This window comes from Oncorhynchus nerka, linkage group LG11 (genome assembly GCF_034236695.1).
Source record: "Oncorhynchus nerka isolate Pitt River linkage group LG11, Oner_Uvic_2.0, whole genome shotgun sequence".
NCBI lineage: Eukaryota > Metazoa > Chordata > Actinopteri > Salmoniformes > Salmonidae > Oncorhynchus > Oncorhynchus nerka.
This window is the reverse complement of record NC_088406.1, coordinates 9,779,626-9,803,486: the sequence shown is the minus strand read 5'-3', so window position 1 is coordinate 9,803,486 and position 23,861 is coordinate 9,779,626. Positions and strand designations below refer to the sequence as shown.

The window sequence follows — 23,861 nt, the reverse complement described above, 5'->3', positions numbered from 1 at the left end:
CTTGATGGAAACCTGCTCCAGAGTGCTCAGGACCTCAGACTGGGGCGAAGGTTCACCTTCCAACAGGACAATGACCCTAAGCACACAGCCAAGACAACCCAGGAGTGGCTTTTGGACAAGTCTCTGAATGTCCTTGAGTGTCCCAGCCAGAGCCCGGACTTGAACCTGATCGAACATCTCTGGAGAGACCTGAAAATAGCTGTGCAGCAACGCTCCTCATCCAACCTGACAGAGCTTGAGAGGATCTGCAGAGGTGTGCCAAGCTTGTAGTGTCATACCCAAAAGAATGGAGGCTGTAATCGCTGCCAAAGGTGCTTCAACAAAGTACTGAGTAAAGGGTCTGAATACTTATGTAAATGTGATATTTCAGTTGTATATATTTTTTTGTATACATTTGCAAAAATGTCTAAAAACCTGTTATCTGCTTTGTCATTATGTGGTATTGTGCATAGATTGATGGGGGGGAAACTTTCCGAAAGCACTGTATAGTGGTGTTTCTTATTCAAATACAACACTGGAGGATACTAACTTCTTAGACAATTAACTTAGAATTGAGTGTGTGTGAGAGAGAGAGAGTCTCTGATATCTGTTATCTCCTTTCTCCCCCCCCAGCAGACTTCTCCCATGGTCCTTCTCCTGGTGGAGGGCTGAGAGGAGGAGGAGGAGGAGGTGGCGGTGGTTCGGACGAGGCCATCCGCTCCATCCTAGAACAAGCTCGAAGAGAGATGGAGGCCCAACAGGCTGCTGTGGAACCCAGCCTCAAAGTCAAAGCCTCCTCTTCTTCCTCCACTTCATCCTCTCACTCCCAGAGGGACTTACTGGTCTCCCATCTGGCTGCCTCCTTCCCTGCCTACACCCCTCTGGCTCTCTCCCTGAAGAACACCCCCACCGCCCTCCCAGTCTCCCCCTCCTCGCCCTCAACAGTCCTGGACTTCAGCTCCTGTGTGAAGAGGGAGGACAGGGGAGTGTCAGTGCCAGACCGCCTGGCTGATGGGGTGCCCAGGCTGGGTCGGAGCTCTGAGGGGTCTGCCCGGCCTGGAGGGGGGCACCGGAGGGAACAATGGTGGAGCAACATGAACCCAGACCCCCGCAGAGATACACCCACACTGGGGGGAGAGGAGAACCACACCCAGGAGGACTCTAAAGAGGTGAGTACCACAGTCTTGAATAAACACACAAGCTCTGTGAGCACTGTGACTCACTACTGGGGGGGGGTTCTGGAGTCTCTCCATATTTATCACAGCCATCCAGACTCCCGTTCTGTCTGTTAGTGTCTCACATACCTCATTTATAATCAACCCAGCTCTAAAGTAATCACTCCGCTTTGAGCTCAAACACAATTCATTGTATACGTAACCTAGTTAATGTGTGTGTGCTTATGTCTCTGTATCTGTTTAGCCATTCCATAACGTGTATGAGTGACTGATGTTTTTTTATTGTGTGTGTGTGTTAGGCTCTTTCCCTGGGAAGTATGTGTGACGGTGTGGGGTCTCGGCAGAACCCTTGGAGCAAGATGACCTCTAGAGGCCTGCGTATGCAGCTGTGGCTGAACGGTGACCTGAGCCAGAACACACACATCAAGCCTGCTCACAACCAAGGTAATTGTGTGTGTGTGTGTGTGTGTGTGTGTGTGTGTGTGTGTGTGTGTGTGTGTGTGTGTGTGTGTGTGTATTGACAAACAACTGGCTGACGATCATCTCTCAATTAGGCCCACCTCAACTTACAGTCAACTGCTGAGCTATAAATGAACAGAATCACACTGCTGGCTCACATGCAGCTCCACACACACACCCTGGGTGAGAGCACTGCTATGGAGTGAGTGAGCTGCCAATATCTTGAGAGAGTTTTTGATCATTTCAATAAACAAATAGATGAGACCTCTTGTTCTTATTTTCTTTGATTTAGTTCCTATTCCAACTCAGACAAATGACATCGTGACTGACTGAACTGAATGAAGGATGAATTAAATGTTGAAAGATGTTGGAATGACAAGATGCACGCATCATGTATGCTCTGCACCTTATTTGGCTAGTACAGTGCCTTGCAAAAGTATTCATCCTCCTTGGCGTTTTTCCTGTTTACTTGTTTCAAAAAAATCAAAAACAGAAAATTGGTTGCTCATTGTGTTTACTTGATAGCTACCTACATAAATAGCTAGCTAGAACAAAGTGTTAATAAGATAAATTCATTTAAAAAGATTAAAAGCAATACAAATAAATCCATATTGGGCTTTACAATCATTTACAAAAAGACTTAGAAATCTATTTTCAATTACAAAAAATAAAATGACAGTAACGATTTTTTTTTAAAGAACTTGCAGTGTTTTGTGTTGGCGGTTGTCCTATCGGTCTGTGGTTCTAGACTTTAGGGAGGTTCTTCGAATAGATCTCGGATCAGCTTCCCCAAGTCCAAACCTGAACTAAATACTTACAAGGTTGCACACAGAACAGACCTTGGGTCAGTGCTTATGTATTTACCCCCTTTGCTATGAAGTACCTAAATAAGATCTGGTGCAACCAATTACCCTCAGAAGTCACATAATTAGTTAGATTGCACACAGGTGGACTTTATTTAAGTGTCACATGATCTCAGTATATATACACCTGTTCTGAAAGGCCCATAGTCTGCAACACCACTAAGCTAAGGGCACCATGAAGACCAAGGAGCTCTCCAAACAGGACAGGGACAACGTTGTAGAGAATTACAGATCGGTGTTGGGTTATAAAAAATATTATCAGTAACTTTGAACATCCCACGGAGCACCATTAAATCCCTTATTAAAAAATGGAAAGAATATGGCACCACAACAAACCTGCCAAGAGTGGGCCGCCCACCAAAACTCACAGACCAGGCAAGGAGGGCATTAATCAGAGAGGCAACAAAGAGACCAAAGAGAACCCTGAAGAAGGTACTCTGGGCTTTTTGGCCTTCAAGGAAAATGCTATGCCTGGCGCAAACCAAACACATCTCATCACCCCGAGAATACCATCCCAGCATCATGCTGTGGGGATGTTTTTCATCGGGAGGGACTGGGAAACTGGTCAGAATTTAAGGTATGATGGATGGTGCTAAATACAGGGAAATTCTTGATGGAAATCTGTTTCAGTTTTCCAGAGATTTGAGACTGGGACAGAGGTTCACCTCCGTAGGCTAGATGGGACGCTACCGTCCCACCTGACCAACATCCGGTGAAATGGCAGAGCGCCAAATTAAAATTAAATTACTATATTTATTAAACTTTCATGAAATTACACATGCAATACACCAAATTAAAGCTACACTTGTTGTTAATTCAGCCAACGTGTCAAGATTTCAAAAAGGCTTTACGGCGAAAGCAAACAATGCTATTATCTGAGGATAGCACTCCATCAAACAAAGACAAACAATCATATTTCAACCCGCCTGGCGCAACACGAAACTCAGAAATAAAGATAGAATTCATGCCTTACCTTTGATGAGCTTCTTCTGTTGCCACTCCAATATGTCCCATAAACATCACAAATGGTCCTTTTTTTCCGATTAATTCCGTAATTATATATCCAAAATGTCAATTTATTTGGCGCGTTTGTTCCAGAAAAACACCAGTTCCAACTCGCGCAACATGACTACAAAATATCTCAAGTTACCTGTAATCTTTGTCCAAACATTTCAAACAACTTTCCTAATACAACTTTAGGTATTTTTTTAACGTAAATAATCGATCAAATTTAAGACGGGATAAACTGTGTTCAATACCGGAGGAAAACAAAGTGGAGCTTTCAGGTCACTCGCCTCTAATAAACAGCACACTTCACTCAACCCTCGTTCTGAACAGGGCTACTTCTTCATTTCTCAAAGGAAAAACATCAACCAATTTCTAAAGACTGTTGACATCTAGTGGAAGCGATAGGAACTGCAAGCAAGTGCCTTAGAATTCTAGATTCCCATTGAAATCTCTTTGAAAAGAGAGCGACCTCAAAAAAAGAATCCTGGATGGTTTTTCCTCTGGGTTTCGCCTGCCAAATAAGTTCTGTTATACTCACAGACATCATTCAAACAGTTTTAGAAACTTCAGGGTGTTTTCTATCCAAATATAATACTAATAATATGCATATCCTAGCTTCTGGGCCTGAGTGTATGAGCAGGCAGTTTACTTTGGTTTACTTTGGGAATGCTTTTCATCCGGACGTGAAAATACTGCCCCCTATCCCAAAGGGGGAAACATTTAAATGTCTTGGAATGGCCTAGTCAAAGCCCAGACCTCAATCCAATTGAGAATCCGTGGTATGACTTAAATATTGTTGTACACCAGCGGAACCCATCCAACGTGAAGGAGCTGGAGCAGTTTTGCCTTGAAGAATGGGCAAAAATCCCAGTAGCTAGATGTGCTAAGCTTATAGAGACATACCCCAAGAGACATGCAGCTGTGCCAAGCTTATAGAGACATACCCCAAGAGACTTGCAGCTGTAATTGCTGCAAAAGGTGCCTCTACAAAGTCTTGACTTTGGGGGGTGAAAAGTGGTAGGCATGTTGTGTAAATCAAATGATACAAAAATCCATTTTAATTCCAGGTTGTAAGGCAACAAAATAGGGAAAATGCCAAGGGGGTGAATACTTTCGCAAGCCACTGTAGGTAAATGGTCCGACATTAGGGTATAATGACTCTATGGCTGAACCCCTCCAGAAGGGCATCTTCTGAGGCTGAGGGGTTATTTTCTGAAGGCGCATGGTACTGTGGTGCTGCATGGAGATCACAAGCTCTTCATCTGGGCAGCAGTGTTGCGATGGAGGGAATAACCTATACGGAGACTACCTAACATGGAGCCCAAACCGGCTGCTCGCGTGCGCCATCGTACATACATTTATTTTGTCCCCCTACACCAAACAACACACAAGTTAAAATATCAAAACAAACTCTGAACCAATTGTATTAATTTGGGGACAGGTCGAAAAGCATTAAACATTTATGGCAATTTAGCTAGTTAGCGTGCACTTGCTCGCTAATTCGTCCTGGGATATAAACATTGAGTTGTTATTTTACCTGAAATGTAAAATCTGCTAATCTGCTAATTAATCCACACAAAAAAAACGGTCAACCGAATCATGTCTAGTCATCTCTCTTCCTTCCAGGCCTTTTCTTCTCTTGACTTTATAATGCAATTGGCAACTTTCATAAATTAGGTGCATTACCACCACTGACCTTGTTAGTCTTTCAGTCACCCACGTGGGTATAACCAATGAGGAGATGGCACGTGGGTACCTGCTTCTATAAACCAATGAGGAGATGGGAGAGGCAGGACTTGCAGCGCGATCTGCGTCAGAAATAGAACTGACTTCTATTTTAGCCCTTGGGCAAGGCAGACGCTTGTTGGCGCGCATGAGCAGTGTGGGTGCAATTATTGAATAACATAGATTTCTAAGCGTATTTTGCAACGCTCGCGTAGGAATTACTTATGGATTTTCTTACGATCCTAATGATACGTACGTTCAACCTTTTGTCAGGTATCTCGCTCCATACACTGCTCTCTTAGCCTGTTGATAGCTGGGGGGTTGCTACAGTACCATTATGTTACCCCTTCTCCCCTCCCCCCTCCCTCTCTCTCCCTTTCCACCCCAGCCCTGTTGATAGCTGGGGGGTTGCTACAGTACCATTATGTTACCCCTTCTCCCTCTCTCTCCCTTTCCACCCCAGCCCTGTTGATAGCTGGGGGGTTGCTACCATTTTCTCACCCCTCCTCCTCTCTCGCCCCTTCCCTCCCTCCCCAGCCCTGTTGTCAGGCCTCTGTTTTGGCAGCAGGGTCTCTCTCTAGGCACAAAGAGGACATAACCCACACTGACAGCTCTCCATGACTGCTCTATTCCAGCCTTCTGCAAAACAGGACAGAGACAGGGAGGGGACAGAGGGCATTATGGGAGGGAAAAAGGATACTTTGGGATTTTGGCATCTTCCCCAGAGTCAGATGAACTCATATGCATACCATTTTTGTCTCTGTGTCCAGTATGAGGTAATCTCGCGAACTAATGTTAACGGGTTTTAGCTCAATGACTGGAAGTCTATGGGTATCTACTGGCATGCATACCGTACTGACCTACTGTACTGTCTGCTCCTGCCTTGCGTTTTCTCTCCTCCAGCAGAGGGCCAGACCTCAGCCAGCTGCAGCCCTGCCCCAGCAGAGGGCACTCCCAGCCAGACCTCAGCCAGCTGCAGCCCTGCCCCAGCAGATGGCACTCCCAGCCAGACCTCAGCCAGCTGCAGCCCTCCTCCAGGGTCTCCACTGAGCTCTGCTGAGGAGTCACTCAATGGTTTAGGGGGCGACCGGGACCCTCTGGCCCCCCAGGCCCCGTCTCTGGAGCCCCCATCTGGTGAGCCCTCAGGGGGAGAGTCCCAGCCCGGTACGCCCCTGCCACTCCCTGGCCCCATCACAGGCCTCAGCATCCAGGAGACGATAGCCATGTCTCCTGAGCTGGACACATACGTCCTCACCAAGAAGGTCAAGGAGGTTCTGACTGATAACAACCTTGGTGAGACTCAGACTTTTACGATACCTTCAGTCTCTATCTGTTTTCTCCTTCCTCTTCTCTCTCTCTTCCCTTCTTTATTCTCTCTCACCTATTTCCTGTTTTTATTTATTTATATATATATATATATTTTCCTCTTTGTCTTTCACTTATAGTTTCACCCCATCTCACTTTAGATTCATCTCCATATACAAGCTCTCCCAATTCATGGTAGTCTATCCAGCCTCCAGCCTGACCCCTTCTCTCTCTACTCTCTCTCCCCCCAGGGCAGCGTCTGTTTGGGGAGAGTATCCTGGGTCTGACCCAGGGCTCGGTGTCTGATCTGCTGGCTCGGCCTAAGCCCTGGCACAAGCTGAGTCTGAAGGGACGTGAGCCATTCGTCCGCATGCAGTTCTGGCTGCAGGACCCACACAAAGTGGAGAAACTGATGGACATGAAACGCCTGGAGAAGAAAGGTAATGATCTCTCTCTCTCCGCATTCTGTCTCTCTCACGGATAATAATTAGCTCTATTGGATGTGACATCAGTCATCATCTTCATCAATTATAAACGGCAGCAGTCAGCGATTACTATCATTTTTCCTCCCCCTTTTTAAAAATTTAACTAGACAAGTCAGCTAAGAACAAAGTCTAATTTACAATGACTGCCTACCCCCGGCCAAACCCGGACGACGCTGAGCCATTCATCCAGGAACCAGGAAGCAGTAGATGAATGGAACCAGGAAGCAGTGGATGAATGGAACCAGGAAGCAGTGGATGAATGGAACCAGGAAGCAGTGGATGAATGGAACCAGGAAGCAGTAGATGAATGGAACCAGGAAGCAGTAGATGAATGGAACCAGGAAGCAGTGGATGAATGGAACCAGGAAGCAGTAGATGAATGGAACCAGGAAGCAGTAGATGAACGGAACCAGGAAGCAGTAAATGAATGGAACCAGGAAGCAGTAGATGAATGGAACCAGGAAGCAGTGGATGAATGGAACCAGGAAGCAGTAGATGAATGGAACCAGGAAGCAGTAGATGAATGGAACCAGGAAGCAGTAGATGAATGGAACCAGGAAGCAGTGGATGAATGGAACCAGGAAGCAGTGGATGAATGGAACCAGGAAGCAGTAGATGAATGGAACCAGGAAGCAGTAGATGAACGGAACCAGGAAGCAGTGGATGAACGGAACCAGGAAGCAGTAGATGAATGGAACCAGGAAGCAGTAGATGAATGGAACCAGGAAGCAGTAGATGAATGGAACCAGGAAGCAGTAGATGAATGGAACCAGGAAGCAGTAGATGAATGGAACCAGGAAGCAGTGGATGAATGGAACCAGGAAGCAGTAGATGAATGGAACCAGGAAGCAGTGGATGAATGGATCCGTGCAGTAAGGGACTCCGAGTGGTACAGAGGTCTAAGGCACTGCATCTCAGTGCTAAACGCGTCACTAGAGACACCCTGGTTCGAATCCAGGCTGTATCACAACCGGCCGTGATTGGGTACCAGTCTGTTCCTGGTCTCTTTAATATAGCCTGGGTACCAGTCTGTTCCTGGTCTCTTTAATATAGCCTGGGTACCAGTCTGTTCCTGGTCTCTTTAATATAGCCTGGGTACCAGTCTGTTCCTGGTCTCTTTAATATAGCCTGGGTACCAGTCTGTTTCTAGTCTCTAGACAACTCCTTATGGAATTGTCATGTGAAACATGATTTGCTTGACAATGACAATGGAGCAGGCAAAAGTACCAACAGATCTGGGACCAGGCTACTGCTACTGTGACCAGGCCTAGCTACCCCAACTGTTTCTGTGCAGGCGGTTAGTGTCCCATTGAGCATTCCCACAGCAGGCCTGGAGTTAAGAGGCTGAACCACATGTTGGAGGTCACTGAGTGCAGGCAGCAGGATGAAGTTGGCCCTAGTCGGTGATCAGAGGTCAGAATAGAGCTGTGGGAGTGGACCTGACCAATAGCAGAGCTGGGAGGAAAGGCAGACAAACCATGAGTTGACTCTGTGTCGTGTATCACGGTGAAGTTACAGACACATGTACATGGCCTTGTAGGCTTGTGCTGTATTTGGGTTTCTCTTCTCTTTTATTGGATCAGTGTGTACTGTACTGTACTGTAGGAGATTAGAGAATGTCAAATCCATGCTGTCATTTGCACATTAAGGCTGTGGTGTTTTCAGAGGCTGACTCTGTCCTTGTATTGCTACAGTTAGACATTACCGCCCCCTAGTGGTTGTTGGTACTAGTACACTGTGTGCTTATCTACAACAAAATCTCATCCTTTCTCTGTCTCTCCCCAGCCTACCTGAAGAGGCGCCACAGTTCGCTGAGTGACGGCCATTCTATGGACGGTGGCCTGGCAGGGCCAGACTTCCTCCAGAGTGCCAGCCCCCAGCACCAGCAGCCTCCTCAGCTGTACCAGAAGAAGATCCGAGTGGTTCTGGGTCCCGAGGAGAAGGAGGCTCTGAAGAGGGCTTACCAGGAGAAACCCTACCCCTCCCCCAAAACCATTGAGGAGCTGGCCTCCCAGCTTCACCTGAAGACCAGCACTGTTATCAACTGGTTCCACAACTACAGGTCAGTCACTGCACTATCAGGCTAAGCTTAGGGTGTGGGATCTAAAGTACAACTCATTTGGGTTTTGAAGATTTTCTTCTGTTGGCACTCCAAAATGTCCCAGAAACATCACAAATGGTCCTTTTGTTCGATAATGTCCTTCTTTAATACCCAAAAATGTCCATTTATTTGGCGCGTTTGATTCAGAAATACACCGGTTTCAACTCGCCCAACATGCCTACAAAGTATCTAATAAGTTACCTGTAAACTTGGTCCAAACATTTCAAACAATGTTCCTAAGCCAACCTCGGGTACCCTAAAACGTAAACAATCGATAAAATTTAAGACTGAATAATCGGTTTCTAATACCGGATAAAAACAACGTGGAGCGCGCTCCTGTTCACGTGCACCAAAATAGTAGAGTCCACCTGGAGTGACACTCACACTGAATAGGACTACTTCTTAATTTCTCAAAAGAAAAACATAGAACAATTTCTAAAGACTGTTGACATCTAGTGGAAGCACTGAACAATAATAAGGGTATCTGAATCAATCCCATGACCTCAATTTATTTTCCCCTGGATGGTTTGTCCTCGGGTTTTCACCTGCCAAATCAGTTCTGTTATACTCAGGCATTATTTTAACATTTTTAGAAACTTTAGTGTGTTTTCTATCCAAATCTACCAATTATATGCATATCCTAGCTTCTGGGCCTGAGTAACAGGCAGTTTACTTTGGGCACACTTTTCATCTGGATGTCAAAATACTACCCCCTACCCAAGAGAGGTTAACCAGGTAGGTCAACTGAGAATGAGTTCTCATTTTCAACTGCGACCTGGCCAAGATGAAGCAAAGCAGTGCGACAAAAACAACACAGAGTTACACATAAACAAACGTACAGTCAATAACACAATAGAAAAATATATGTACAGTGTGTAAATGTAGAAGAGTAGGGAGGTAAGGAAATAAATAGGCCATAGAGGCAAAATAATTTCAATTGAGCAATAACACTGGAGTGATAGATGTGCAGATAATGATGTGCAAGTAGAGATACCGGGGTGCAAAATAGCAACAAAAAAAAAAAAATATGGGGATGAGGTAGTTCGGTGGGCTATTTACAGATGGGCTTTGTACAGGTACAGTGATCGGTAATCTGCTCTGACCGCTGATGCTTAAAGTTAGTGAGGGAGATATAAGACTCCAGCTTCACTGATTTTTGCAATTCGTTCCAGTCATTGGCAGCAGAGGACTGGAAGGAAAGGCGGCCAAAGTAGGTGATGGCTTTGGGGATGACCAGTGAAATATACCTGTTGGTGGAGCGCGTGCTACGAGTGGGTGTTGCTATGGTGACCAGTGAGTTGAGATAAGGCAGCGCTTTACCTAGCAAAAATGTATAGATGAGCTGGAGCCAGTGGGTTTGGTGACGAATATGTAACGAGGGCCAGCCAACGAGAGCATACAGGTCGCAGTGGTGGCTAGTATATGGGGCTTTGGTGACAAAACGGATGGCACGGTGATAGACTGCATCCAATTTCCGGAGTAGAGCGTTGGAGGATATTTTGTAAATGACATCGCCGAAGTCAAGGATTTGTAGGATAGTCAGTTTTACAAGGGTATGTTTGGCAGCATGAGTAAAAGAGGCTTTGTTGTGAAATATAGGAAGCTGATTCTAGATTTAATTTTGGATTGAAGATGCTTAATATGAGTCTGGAAGGGAAGTTTACAGTCTAACCAGACACCTAGGTATTTGTGGTTGTCCACATATTCTAAGTCAGAACCGTCCAGAGGAGAACGGCGGGCGGGTGCGGGTAGCAATTGGTTTTAGAGCATGCATTTATTTTTACTTGCATTTAAGAGCAGTTGGAGAACATGGAAGGAATGTTGTATGTCATTGAAACTCGTTCAGAAGTTTAATAGAAGGGCCAGATGTATACAGAATGGTGTCGTCTGCGTTCAGGTGTTCAGGTGTACCAGCAGCAAGAGCGATATCATTGATATATACAGAGAAAAGAGTCGGCCCAAGAATTGAACCCTGTGGCACCCCCATAGAGACTGCCAGAGATCCTGACAACAGACCCTCCGATTTGACACACTGAACTCTGTCTGATTGATAGAGTCGAAACTCTTGACCAGGTCGATGAAGACTGCTGCACAGTACTGTCCTTTATCGATGGCAGTTATGATATCGTTTAGGACCTTGAGCGTGGCTGAGGTGCACCCGTGACCAGCTCAGAAACCAGATTGCATAGCGGAGAGGGTACGGTGGGATTTGAAATGGTCGGTGATCAGTTTGTTAACTTTAGAGAGGCGCAGGGCAAGATTGATATAGGTCTGTAACAGTTTGGGTCTAGAGTGTCACGCCATTTGAAGAGGGGGATGACCGCGGCAACTTTCAAATCTTTAGGGATCTCAGACGATATGAAAGAGAGGTTGAACAGGCTGGTAATAGGGGTTGCAACAATTTCGGCGGGTAATTTTAGAAAGAGATGGTTCAGATTTTCCAGCCCAGCTGATTTGTAGGGGTCCAGATTTTGCAGCTCTTTCAGAACTTCAGCTATCTGAATTTGGGTGAAGGAGAAACGGTGAGGGCTTGGGCATGTTTCTGCGGGGGGTGGGGGGGGGGCATCAGAGCTGTTGGTAGGGGTTGCCAGGTGGAAAGCATGGCCAGCCATGGAAAAAAGTTATTTGAAATTCTCGATTATCATAGATTTATCGGTGGTGACAGTGTTTCCTAGTCTCAGTGCAGTGGGAAGCTGGGAGGAGGTGCTCTTATTCTCCATGGACTTTACAGTGTCCCAAAACATTTGGGAATTAGTGCTACAGAATGCGAACTTCTGTTTGAAAAAGCTAGCCTTAGCTTTCCTAACTGACTGTGTATATTGGTTCCACACTTACCTGAAAAATTGCATATCGCAGGGGGCTATTCGGTGCTAATGCAGTACGCCACAGGATGTTTTTGTGCTGGTCAAGGGTAGTCAAGTCTGGAGTGAACCAGGGGCTATATCTGTTCTTAGTTCTACGTTTTTTGAATGGGGTATGCTTATTTAAGATGGTGAGGAAAGCACTTTTAAAGAATAGCCAGGCATCCTATATTGATGAGATGAGGTCAATATCCTTCCAGGATACCCCGGCCAGGTTGATTAGAAAGGCCTGCTCACAGAAGTGTTTTAGGGAGCGTTTGACAGTGATGAGGGGTGGTCGTTTTACCGCGGACCCATTACGGACGCAGGCAATGAGGCAGTGATCCCTTAGATTCTGGTTGAAGACAGCAGAGGTGTATTTAGAGGGCAAGTTGGTCAGGATTAAATCTATGATTAAATCTATGCCCATGTTTACTATTTTAGGGTTGTACCTGGTAGGTTCCTTGATAATTTGTGTGAGATTGATGGCATCTATCTTAGATTGTAGGACGACTGGGGTGCTAAGCATATCCCAGTTTAGGTCACCTAACAGTACGAACTCTGAAGATAGATGGGGGGCAATCAATTCATATATGGTGTCCAGGGCACAGCTGGGGGCTGAGGGGGGTCTATAAGAAGCGGCAACAGTGAGAGACTTATTTCTGGACAGGTGGATTTTTAAAAGTAGAAGCTCAAACTGTTTGGGCACAGACCTGGATAGTATGACAGAACTCTGCAGGCTCTCTCTGCAGTTGATAGAACTGCCAAAGAGAGCAGAGTTGCTATCTTGATGGAAAATGTTGTAGTTGGGCATGGAAATTTCAGGATTTTTGGTGGCCTTCCTAAACCAGGATACACGGCTAGGACATCAGGGTTGTCGGAGTGTGCTGAAGCAGTGAATAAAACAAACTTAGGGAGGAGGCTTCTGATGTCAACATGCATGAAACCAAGGCGCTTGCGGTTACAGAAGTCAACAAATGAGAGCGCCTGGGGAATAGGTGTAATGCTGGGGGCTACAGGGCCTGGGTTAACCTCTACATCACCAGAGGAACAGAGGAGTAGGATAATGGTACGGCTAAAAGAACTGGTTGTCTAGTGCAATGGGAACAGAGAATAAAAGGAGCAGATTTCTGGGCGTGGTAGAATAGATCCAGGTCATAATGTACAGACAAGGGTATTGTATGATTTGAGTACACTGGAGGTAAACCTAGGCATTTGAGTGACAATGAAAAAGCTTGCATCTCTGGAGACACCAGTTAAGCCAGGTGAGCTCTCCGCATGTGTGGGGGGTGGGATAAAAGAGCTATCTAAGGCATGTTGAGCAGGACTGGGGGCTCTACAGTGAATTAAAAGCAGTTGACAAGGCATAATGACATTAGAGAGAGGCATGTGTAGCCAAGTGATCATAGGGTCCAATGAGCAGCAATAGGTGAGTCAGGGAGCCGTTCGGAAGTCGCAACTTTGTTAGACGAGAGGGAGACACTGGGTTCAGAAAGCTAGCGGGCCGGGGCTAACATATGGGTCTTCGGCAACATCGCAATGGAAAAGCCTATTGAAACCACATCGGACAATTACGTCCGCAGACCAGTCTCGATGGATCGGCGGGCCTCCATGTCAGCAATAAGCCATCTTGGATTTACATTACATATCACAACCAGCCCTGATTGCGAGTCCCATAGAGCGGCGCACAATTGGCCCAGTGTCGTCCGGGTTTTGGGGTAGGCCGTCATTGTAAATAAGAATTTGTTCTTAACTGACTTGCCTATTTAAATAAAGGTTCAAATGGAAATGAACTTTTTTACCAAATCTAGAAACCTGATATTCCACAAATGAAGTTGTAATTTCAATGACAGGTATTCGTATGAACATTTCGGCTTTTATAATAAACTAGACCAATGTCTTTACGGTGTTACATATTGGATTGTAGTACACAACATGTACTTCAAAAGCAGCTAGAATTCAATTAGGCCCAATATTGGCTCCATCGCAATCAATTTAATACATCTTATTTTCTGGTGCTCTTAAATTTCATGTGGTGCTTCTAACTCTTTGAAGTTGATAGCACCAGTGAAATATGTTTATTAAGAGTCCTGTGTGGGATAGGAACAGAGCTATAACTAATTCATTAGACCATGTCTGTTCTGTTGATGTGAATCCTAGTGCTGTGATATTACACACTGTGGAGTTGGTGACTGTTTAGTTCAAATCTACTTCTACTTACGGTCTTCTGGTTGACATATGATGTCCAGTTGTGTTTGAGGAGTCAGTCTTTAACACTCTGCTCTCTGTCCCTCCCCTCTTCATAGACCTAGTCTTTAACCTCTCTAGGGTATTGTTGGGAAAATTATGATTAAATGACTGAACAAATCATTTTAAATGGAACTGTAACTAAGTAAACTATATGTTTTTTTATATCTGATTAACAGTATGAGGTCATAAGAAGGGATTGTGTGACACAGACAAGGAGTAATTAAAGTTAATGAACACCATTACAACTAGGAAGAAAGAAATGGGTTGTGGATTAAGTAAACAGATAAGGTAGTTATGGTTGAACCGATGAAACTGAGCTCTGGGGTGTTTTAGATAAGGACGTGAGTGCATTCCTAGGTTTTCTGTTAATTAGAACTGTCAGCTAAGTGGTGATCGATAATGTTGAGGGGTCAAAAGTTAATTCAGTTGTGTTGTGTGTCCTGTGTATGTGCTGGGGGGGTCAGAATGAACTCACAATGAACCTTTAAAGTTCCCTTTGACCCGGTCTGGAGGAGGGGATTCTGTTAAACAATGAAATGACGTCATGGTATTGTATATAAACTGTTGCTCGTGGTAACGTGGCAGCACGCTCCGAGAATACATTCTGTTACCTATTATTGAAATGGCTGGTCTCCGTCTATTTTATGCAAACAAGAATCTTACAAATTCTCATAAAATAGATTAAGGGTTTTCAATTAATGAAAACACACTGGCATAATTAAATTAAATCCAACCACGGTGTCAGATTTAAAAAATGCCTTACTTCGAAAGCATACCATACAATTCATTACAAACAGTAACAGACAAATCATTACAAACAGTAACCAGCCAAGTAGAAGAGTTACACAAGTCAGAAATAGAGATAAAATGAATCCCTTACCTTTGATGATCTTCATATGTTTGCACTCAGAAGACATTCATTTATTCAATAAATGTTCCTTTTGTTCGATAAAGAATCTCTTTATATCCAAAAACCTCTGTTTTGTTCACGCGTTTTCTTCAGTAATCCACAGGCTCAAACACAGTCACAACAGGCAGACAAAAAAAATCCAAATTGTATCCGTAAAGTTCGTACAAACATGTCAAACAATGTTTATATTCAATCCTCAGGTTGTTTTTAGCCTAAATGATCTATAATATTTCAACCGGACAATAACGTCTTCAATATAAAAGGTCAACAAGAAAGGCGCGCACTCGGTCGCGCTAAATGAAAAAGCTCTGTGACACGGCAGGGTCCACTCATTCAGACTGCTCTTAATCCCTAATTTTTCAGAATACAAGCCTTAAACTATTTCAAAAGACTGTTGACATCTAGTGGAAGGCACAGGAACTGCAATTTGAGTCTTAAATCAATGGATACTGTATTGAACAGAAAACTACAACAACAAAACAAATCCTACTTCCTGAATGGATTTTTCTCAGGTTTTCGCCTGCCAAATCAGTTCTGTTATACTCACAGACATTATTTTAACAGTTTTGGAAACTTTAGTGTTTTCTATCCAATTATACTAATTATATGCATATCCTATCTTCTGGGCCCGAGTAGAAGGCAGTTTAATTTGGGCATGCTTTTCATCCAAAATTTCAAATGCTGCCACCTACCCTAGAGAGAACAGTTAACCCCCTGCTCTCCGTCCCTACCCAGGTCTCGTATCCGCAGATAGCTCTTCATAGACCTAGTCTTTAACCCCCTGCTCTCCGTCCCTCCCCAGGTCTCGTATCCCCAGATAGCTCTTCGTAGACCTAGTCTTTAACCCCCTGCTCTCCGTCCCTCCCCAGGTCTCGTATCCGCAGGGAGCTCTTCGTAGACCTAGTCGTTAACCCCCTGCTCTCCGTCCCTCCCCAGGTCTCGTATCCCCAGATAGCTCTTCGTAGACCTCCCCAGGTCTCGTTCCCCAACCCCCTGCTCTCCGTCCCCTCCCCCCTACCCAGGTCTCGTATCCCCAGATAGCTCTTCGTAGACCTAGTCGTTAACCCCCTGCTCTCCGTCCCTCCCCAGGTCTCGTATCCCCAGATAGCTCTTCGTAGACCTAGTCTTTAACCCCCTGCTCTCCGTCCCTCCCCAGGTCTCGTATCCGCAGGGAGCTCTTCGTAGACCTAGTCTTTAACCCCCTGCTCTCCGTCCCTCCCCAGGTCTCGTATCCGCAGGGAGCTCTTCATAGATCTAGTCTTTAACCCCCTGCTCTCCGTCCCTCCCCAGGTCTCGTATCCGCAGGGAGCTCTTCATCAGTCTTTAACCCCTGCTCTCCGTCCCTCCCCAGGTCTTTCCGCAGGGAGCTCTTCACTAGTCTTTAACTCTCGTATCCGCTCCTAGTCTTTAACCCCCTGCTCTCCGTCCCTCCCCAGGTCTCGTATCCGCAGGGAGCTCTTCATAGATCTAGTCTTTAACCCCCTGCTCTCCGTCCCTCCCCAGGTCTCGTATCCGCAGGGAGCTCTTCATTACCTAGTCTTTAACCCCCTGCTCTCCGTCCCTCCCCAGGTCTCGTATCCGCAGGGAGCTCTTCATAGAGGAGATTCAGGCTGCAGGGTCAGCAGCAGCAGCTAAAGCAGGGGAGGGGGACAGCTGTGACGGGACAGAGTCCGATGGCACGGTGGAGGGTCGCCACCGGAGGCCTACAGGGCCAGAGGAGCACAAAGAGGCCTCTGAGGACCAGGACATGGAGGTCAGGGTTGAAGCTGGGGTGTCAGGTGGATCCCCTGTCCCGAGAAACTGCACTACCTCAGGTTCGGCCGGGCCGGGCTCCAGCAGCAGCAGCCTCTTCGGTCCCCCTGAGGCAGGTCTCTCTCTCTCAGCCCCAGCCAGTCACACCTCAACCCCGGCTAGGAACCCCAGGGACAATACCCTGCGCAAGAAGAAAGCTGCCAACCTCAACAATATCATCCACAGACTGGAGAAGGCTGCCGGCAAGGAAGACCCATCTGAGTGGGAGTTCTGAACCCCCCTCCCCTCACACCCCTTCTCAAGACCTCACAACCTCTGCCCTTTGACCCTCGCCCCGGTCTTCTCCTATTGGACAGAAGAGGGCAACAGCCAAAGCCAAGCTTAATGGCCATTTTTATACACAGTCTCTTTCCTGAGAGAAAGGAGAGAAGTGGTTCCCAAACCAAGATGTAGGAGAAGATATAATGAACTCTGAGAAGACAAAAAGGATTGAATCCTAGGCTCTCTGAATACTGAGTTTAGTTTTGTTACTGAGTAAAGCACTTAGTTGTCCTGCTGTACCCCCAAACACCATCAGTTACTGGCAGGCTGCACCACAGACAGGCAGGAAGTCAGGCTGAGCTGGGGCTGTTTTAAAGGATGGATGGACGCACTCACGGGAGGAGAAATTCTTTAATGTGTTAATTTAGAAGAGATCCATTTTTTTCCCCTGTCAACTCAGTGTCCTGTCCCACAGAACTCACCTCACGTAGTGACCTCACGTAGTGAGCCCAGCCACCTCTTTCCCCCACACTGTCCAGTGGCTGTTTCAAACCTTTTGCCTTGTTCTCTCTTCACTGATGTGTGTTGTTTTAAAGGTTCACGTGGCTTTTTAACCTTGTTACTCCAGTGTGTATGTGTGTGTGTGTGTCTGTGCGTGGCTGAGGATCAAGATGATTCAGCTGAAGAGAAGAATCAAACCTAAAAAGGCCAAGTTTCCATAGTTACTGAGGGAAGAATGACCCACACCCTGTGTGGTCCTGCTAGCAGCCATGTGATGGTGCTGAGAGGCAGGATCACCACTCAACGGAAGAGGAACCACCTTTTTTTTGTTCCCTGGTGTCCTTTTTATACAGCAATTTGGTTGCCACTAAGAGATTGCACAGTCTATTGACTCTAGAAGAGTACAAGTTAGAGAATTGTTTTTACAAAAGCTAAAAAAAAAAGAGAAGAGTTACCGTTTTGAAACTTAAAAAATGAAACTTGGTTAACTCCCAGTTGAAACGTGATTATATGATGAAACGCCGCAGTGAGCTAACGTAGTGATATGTTGTCATTGTTCTGGGTTAGTAAGTGTACACCTCACTGTATAACCAACCTGCTCTGACCTGTTGTCTCTGCCAATGTTTTCCTCACAAAACATATTTCCAGGCCAAATCAGGAAAACCGGACAGAACAACACGAACCACGTTATTATCATCTGTTTGGTCAATAACACAGGCTGCTGTGTTCGTCTACGTGCTGTGTTCGTCTACATGCTGTGTTCGTCTACATGCTGTGTTCGTCTACGTGCTGTGTTCGTCTACGTGCTGTGTTCGTCTACGTGCTGTGTTCGTCTACGTGCTGTGTTCGTCTACGTGCTGTGTTCGTCTACGTGCTGTGTTCGTCTACGTGCTGTGTTCGTCTACGTGCTGTGTTCGTCTACGTGCTGTGTTCGTGTCTACGTGCTGTGTTCGTCTACGTGCTGTGTTCGTCTACGTGCTGTGTTCGTCTACGTGCTGTGTTCGTCTACGTGCTGTGTTCGTCTACGTGCTGTGTTCGTCTACGTGCTGTGTTCGTCTACGTGCTGTGTTCGTGTCTACGTGCTGTGTTCGTCTACGTGCTGTGTTCGTGTCTACGTGCTGTGTTCGTGTCTACGTGCTGTGTTCGTCTACATGCTGTGTTCGTCTGTCTACATGCTGTGTTCGTCTACATGCAGAGAGGCAGGTGGCTTATACTAAAGTCCCACTCTACACACCCTACTCTACTCCACACACCCTACTCTACTCTACTCCACACACCCTGCTCTACTCCACACACCCTACTCTACTCCACACACCCTGCTCCACTCCACTCCACACACCCTGCTCCACTCCACACACCCTGCTCCACTCCACTCCACTCCACACACTCTACTCCACTCCACACATCCTGCTCTACTCCACACACCCTACTCTACTCCACACACTCTACTCCACTCCACACACCCTGCTCTACTCCACACACCCTACTCTACTCTACTCCACACACCCTACTCTACTCCACTCCACACACCCTGCTCTACTCCACACACCCTACTCTACTCCACACACCCTACTCTACTCCACTCCACACACCCTACTCTACTCCACTCCACACACCCTGCTCTACTCCACACACCCTACTCTACTCCACTCCACACACCCTACTCTACTCCACTCCACACACCCTGCTCTACTCCACACACCCTGCTCTACTCCACACACCCTGCTCTACTCTACACACCCTACTCTACTCCACTCCACACACCCTGCTCTACTCCACACACCCTGCTCTACTCCACTCCACACACCCTGCTCTACTCCACTCCACACACCCTGCTCCACTCCACACACCCTGCTCTACTCCACACACCCTACTCTACTCTACTCCACACACCCTACTCTACTCCACACACCCTGCTCCACTCCACACACCCTGCTCTACTCCACACACCCTACTCTACTCCACACCACACACCCTGCTCCACTCCACACCCTGCTCTACCCTGCACCTACTCCACTCCACACACCCTGCTCTACTCTACACACCCTACTCTACTACACTCCACACACCCTGCTCTACTCCACACACCCTACTCTACTCCACTCCACACACCCTGCTCTACTCCACACACCCTACTCTACTCCACTCCACACACCCTGCTCTACTCTACACACCCTGCTCTACTCCACACACCCTACTCCACTCCACACACACTACTCCACTCCACACACCCTACTCTACTCCACACACCCTACTCCACTCTACACACCCTACTCCACTCCACACACCCTACTCCACTCCACACACCCTGCTCTACTCCACACACCCTACTCTACTCCACACACCCTGCTCTACTCCACTCCACACACCCTGCTCTACTCCACTCCACACACCCTGCTCTACTCCACTCCACACACCCTGCTCCACTCCACACACCCTGCTCTACTCCACACACCCTACTCTACTCTACTCCACACACCCTACTCTACTCCACACACCCTGCTCTACTCCACACACCCTGCTCTACTCCACACACCCTACTCTACTCCACTCCACACACCCTGCTCTACTCCACACACCCTGCTCTACTCCACTCCACACACCCTGCTCTACTCTACACACCCTACTCTACTACACTCCACACACCCTGCTCTACTCCACACACCCTACTCTACTCCACTCCACACACCCTGCTCTACTCCACACACCCTACTCTACTCCACTCCACACACCCTGCTCTACTCTACACACCCTGCTCTACTACACACCCACCCACACTACTCCACTCCACACACACTACTCCACTCCACACACACTACTCCACACACCCTACTCTACTCCACACACCCTACTCCACTCTACACACCCTACTCCACTCCACACACCCTGCTCTACTCCACACACCCTACTCTACTCCACACACCCTACTCTACTCTACTCCACACACCCTGCTCTACTCCACACACCCTGCTCTACTCCACACACCCTACTCTACTCCACACACCCTACTCTACTCCACTCCACACACCCTGCTCTACTCTACACACCCTGCTCTACTCCACACACCCTACTCTACTCCACTCCACACACCCTACTCTACTCCACTCCACACCCTGCTCTACTCCACACACCCTACTCTACTCCACTCCACACACCCTGCTCTACTCCACACACACCCTGCTCTACTCCACACACACCCTGCTCTACTCCACTCCACACACCCTGCTCTACTCACTCCACACACCCTGCTCTACTCCACACACCCTACTCTACTCCACACACCCTACTCTACTCCACACACCCTGCTCTACTCCACACACCCTGCTCTACTCCACACACCCTGCTCTACTCCACACACCCTGCTCTACTCCACACACCCTGCTCTACTCCACACACCCTGCTCTACTCTACTCCACACACCCTACTCTACTCTACTCCACACACCCTACTCTACTCCACTCCACACACCCTGCTCTACTCTACACACCCTACTCTACTCCACTCCACACACCCTGCTCTACTCTACACACCCTACTCTACTCCACACACCCTACTCCACTCCACACACCCTGCTCTACTCTACACACCCTACTCTACTCCACTCCACACACCCTGCTCTACTCTACACACCCTGCTCTACTCCACACACCCTGCTCTACTCCACACACCCTGCTCTACTCCACACACCCTGCTCTACTCCACACACCCTGCTCTACTCCACACACCCTACTCTACTCCACTCCACACACCCTGCTCTACTCCACACACCCTACTCTACTCCACTCCACACACCCTGCTCTACTCCACACACCCTACTCTACTCCACTCCACACACCCTGCTCTACTCTACACACCCTGCTCTACTCCACACACCCTACTCCACTCTACACACCCTACTCTACTCCACACACCCTGCTCTACACACCCTGCTCTACTCTACACACCCTGCTCTACTCCACACACACCCTACTCTACTCCACACACCCTACACCATACCCTGCTCCATACACCCTACTTCATACACCCTGCTCCACACATCCTAACCACACACCCTACTTCATACACCCTACTTCATACACCCTGCTCCACACATCCTAACCACACACCCTACTTCATACACCCTGCTCCACACATCCTAACCACACACCCTACTGCATACACCCTGCTCCATACACCCTACTTCATACACCCTGCTCCACACATCCTAACCACACACCCTACTTCATACACCCTGCTCCACACATCCTAACCACACACCCTACTTCATACACCCTGCTCCACACATCCTAACCACACACCCTACTTCATACACCCTGCTCCACACACCCTACTTCATACACCCTACTTCATACACCCTGCTCCACACATCCTAACCACACACCCTACTTCATACACCCTGCTCCATACACCCTACTTCATACACCCTACTTCATACACCCTGCTCCACACATCCTAACCACACACCCTACTTCATACACCCTACTTCATACACCCTACTTCATACACCCTGCTCCACACATCCTAACCACACACCCTACTTCATACACCCTGCTCCACACATCCTAACCACACACCCTACTTCATACACCCTGCTCCACACATCCTAACCACACACCCTACTCCAGACCCTTCTCCACACACCCTACTCCAGACCCTTCTCCACACACCCTACTCCAGACCCTTCTCCAAGGCTCCAAGTCCCCTGTCCTTCATTCCACACGGTGTCACACGAGACTATGGGTCATGAGTGTACGGCAGCTGTGTTTGTACATTCTGTAGCTAGTACTGTACACCTATTGGTTTAGACCTTTATGAAAACTCTCTCCCTCACCCCTCTCTCCCTCCCCCTCCCTTTCCCTCCCTTCCTCACCCCTCCCTCTCTCTCTCGTCCCTCCCTTACCCCTCCTCTCCCTCCCTTACCCCTCCCTCTCGCCCTCCCTCAACCCCTTCCCCCTCCCTCTCGCCCTCACTCAACCCCTCCCTCCCTCTCCCTCCCTCCCTCTCCCTCCCTTACCTCTCCCTCCCTTACCTCTCCCTCCCTTACCTCTCCCTCCCTTACCTCTACCTCCCTTACCTCTACCTCCCTTACCTCTCCCTCTCCCTTACCCCTCTCTCCCTCCCTTACCCCTCTCTCTCCTTCTCGTCCCTCCCTTACCCCTCCCTCCCTCTCGTCTCTCCCTTACCCCTCCCTCCCTCTCTCTCGTCCCTCCCTCTCCCACCCCCTCTCCCCTCCTTCCCTTACCCCTCCCCCTCTCTCCCTCTTTCCCTTACCCTTCTCCCTCCCTCCCTTACCCCTCCCTCTCTTTCTCTCCCTCCCTTACCTGTCTCTCCCTCCATAAACATCCTCTCTTAGTGCCTGTCAGCCCACTGCCTCTCTGTCGTGTGTGTGTGTGTGTGTTTTATTTTTATGTTCTGAATGGGGGTCGTTTCTCGTACTTGCACACACTTAAGAGTGCACAACTGCCACTCACCATTTCTACTATAAGCTGTTTTAATGGGTTATTATTATTAGCATCATGAAGTAGTGTGATATTATTTTACTGTAGACTCCTTGTATGGTCATATCGTACATATAGTTTGGTTTTTATTCGGCTGTATCGATCATCTAACCGCTTATTATTTGACTTGATGTTTGTATTGCATAATGGATTACCTGAGGGCACGGACTTTGGGGGCGGGGCTGAGACTGCCGGCAGTATTGTGGGTAATATTTACAAGATGTAGTTAGTTCTCATACGTTTGTATATTGAGGAATTGTGAAGTTTATTGGATGTGTCTTTTCCGTTGCTTTTACATGACCTCTACATCTACAGTACCATTTACATGACCTCTACATCTACAGTACCATTTACATGACCTCTACATCTACAGTACCATTTACATGACCTCTACAGTACCATTTACATGACCTCTACATCTACAGTACCATTTACATGACCTCTACAGTACCATTTACATGACCTCTACATCTACAGTACCATTTACATGACCTCTACATCTACAGTACCATTTACATGACCTCTACAGTACCATTTACATGACCTCTACATCTACAGTACCATTTACATGACCTCTACAGTACCATTTACATGACCTCTACATCTACAGTACCATTTACATGACCTCTACATCTACAGTACCATTTACATGACCTCTACATCTACAGTACCATTTACATGACCTCTACATCTACAGTACCATTTACATGACCTCTACAGTACCATTTACATGACCTCTACATCTACAG

At 47.3% G+C, this 23,861-nt stretch overlaps 1 protein-coding gene across 4 annotated transcripts in view; it reads left to right on the top strand.

Moving 5' to 3' along the window:
* Nucleotides 1-17,735, top strand: part of LOC115124868 (homeobox protein cut-like 1) — a 151,074-nt gene extending 133,339 nt beyond the window's left edge. For 2 of the 4 annotated variants that reach the window (XM_065024205.1, XM_065024204.1), the window contains 6 exons: nt 613-1,148; nt 1,454-1,598; nt 6,113-6,502; nt 6,766-6,954; nt 8,785-9,061; nt 16,670-17,735. In XM_065024205.1, the coding sequence (XP_064880277.1) occupies nt 613-1,148; nt 1,454-1,598; nt 6,113-6,502; nt 6,766-6,954; nt 8,785-9,061; nt 16,670-17,126 (1,994 nt within the window). In that variant the 3' untranslated portion in view covers nt 17,127-17,735. The remainder of the gene's footprint in view (nt 1-612; nt 1,149-1,453; nt 1,599-6,112; nt 6,503-6,765; nt 6,955-8,784; nt 9,062-16,669) is intronic. The other 2 variants (XM_065024202.1, XM_065024203.1) reach the window with 2 other exon arrangements.
* The last annotated feature ends 6,126 nt before the right edge of the window (nt 17,736-23,861 follow it).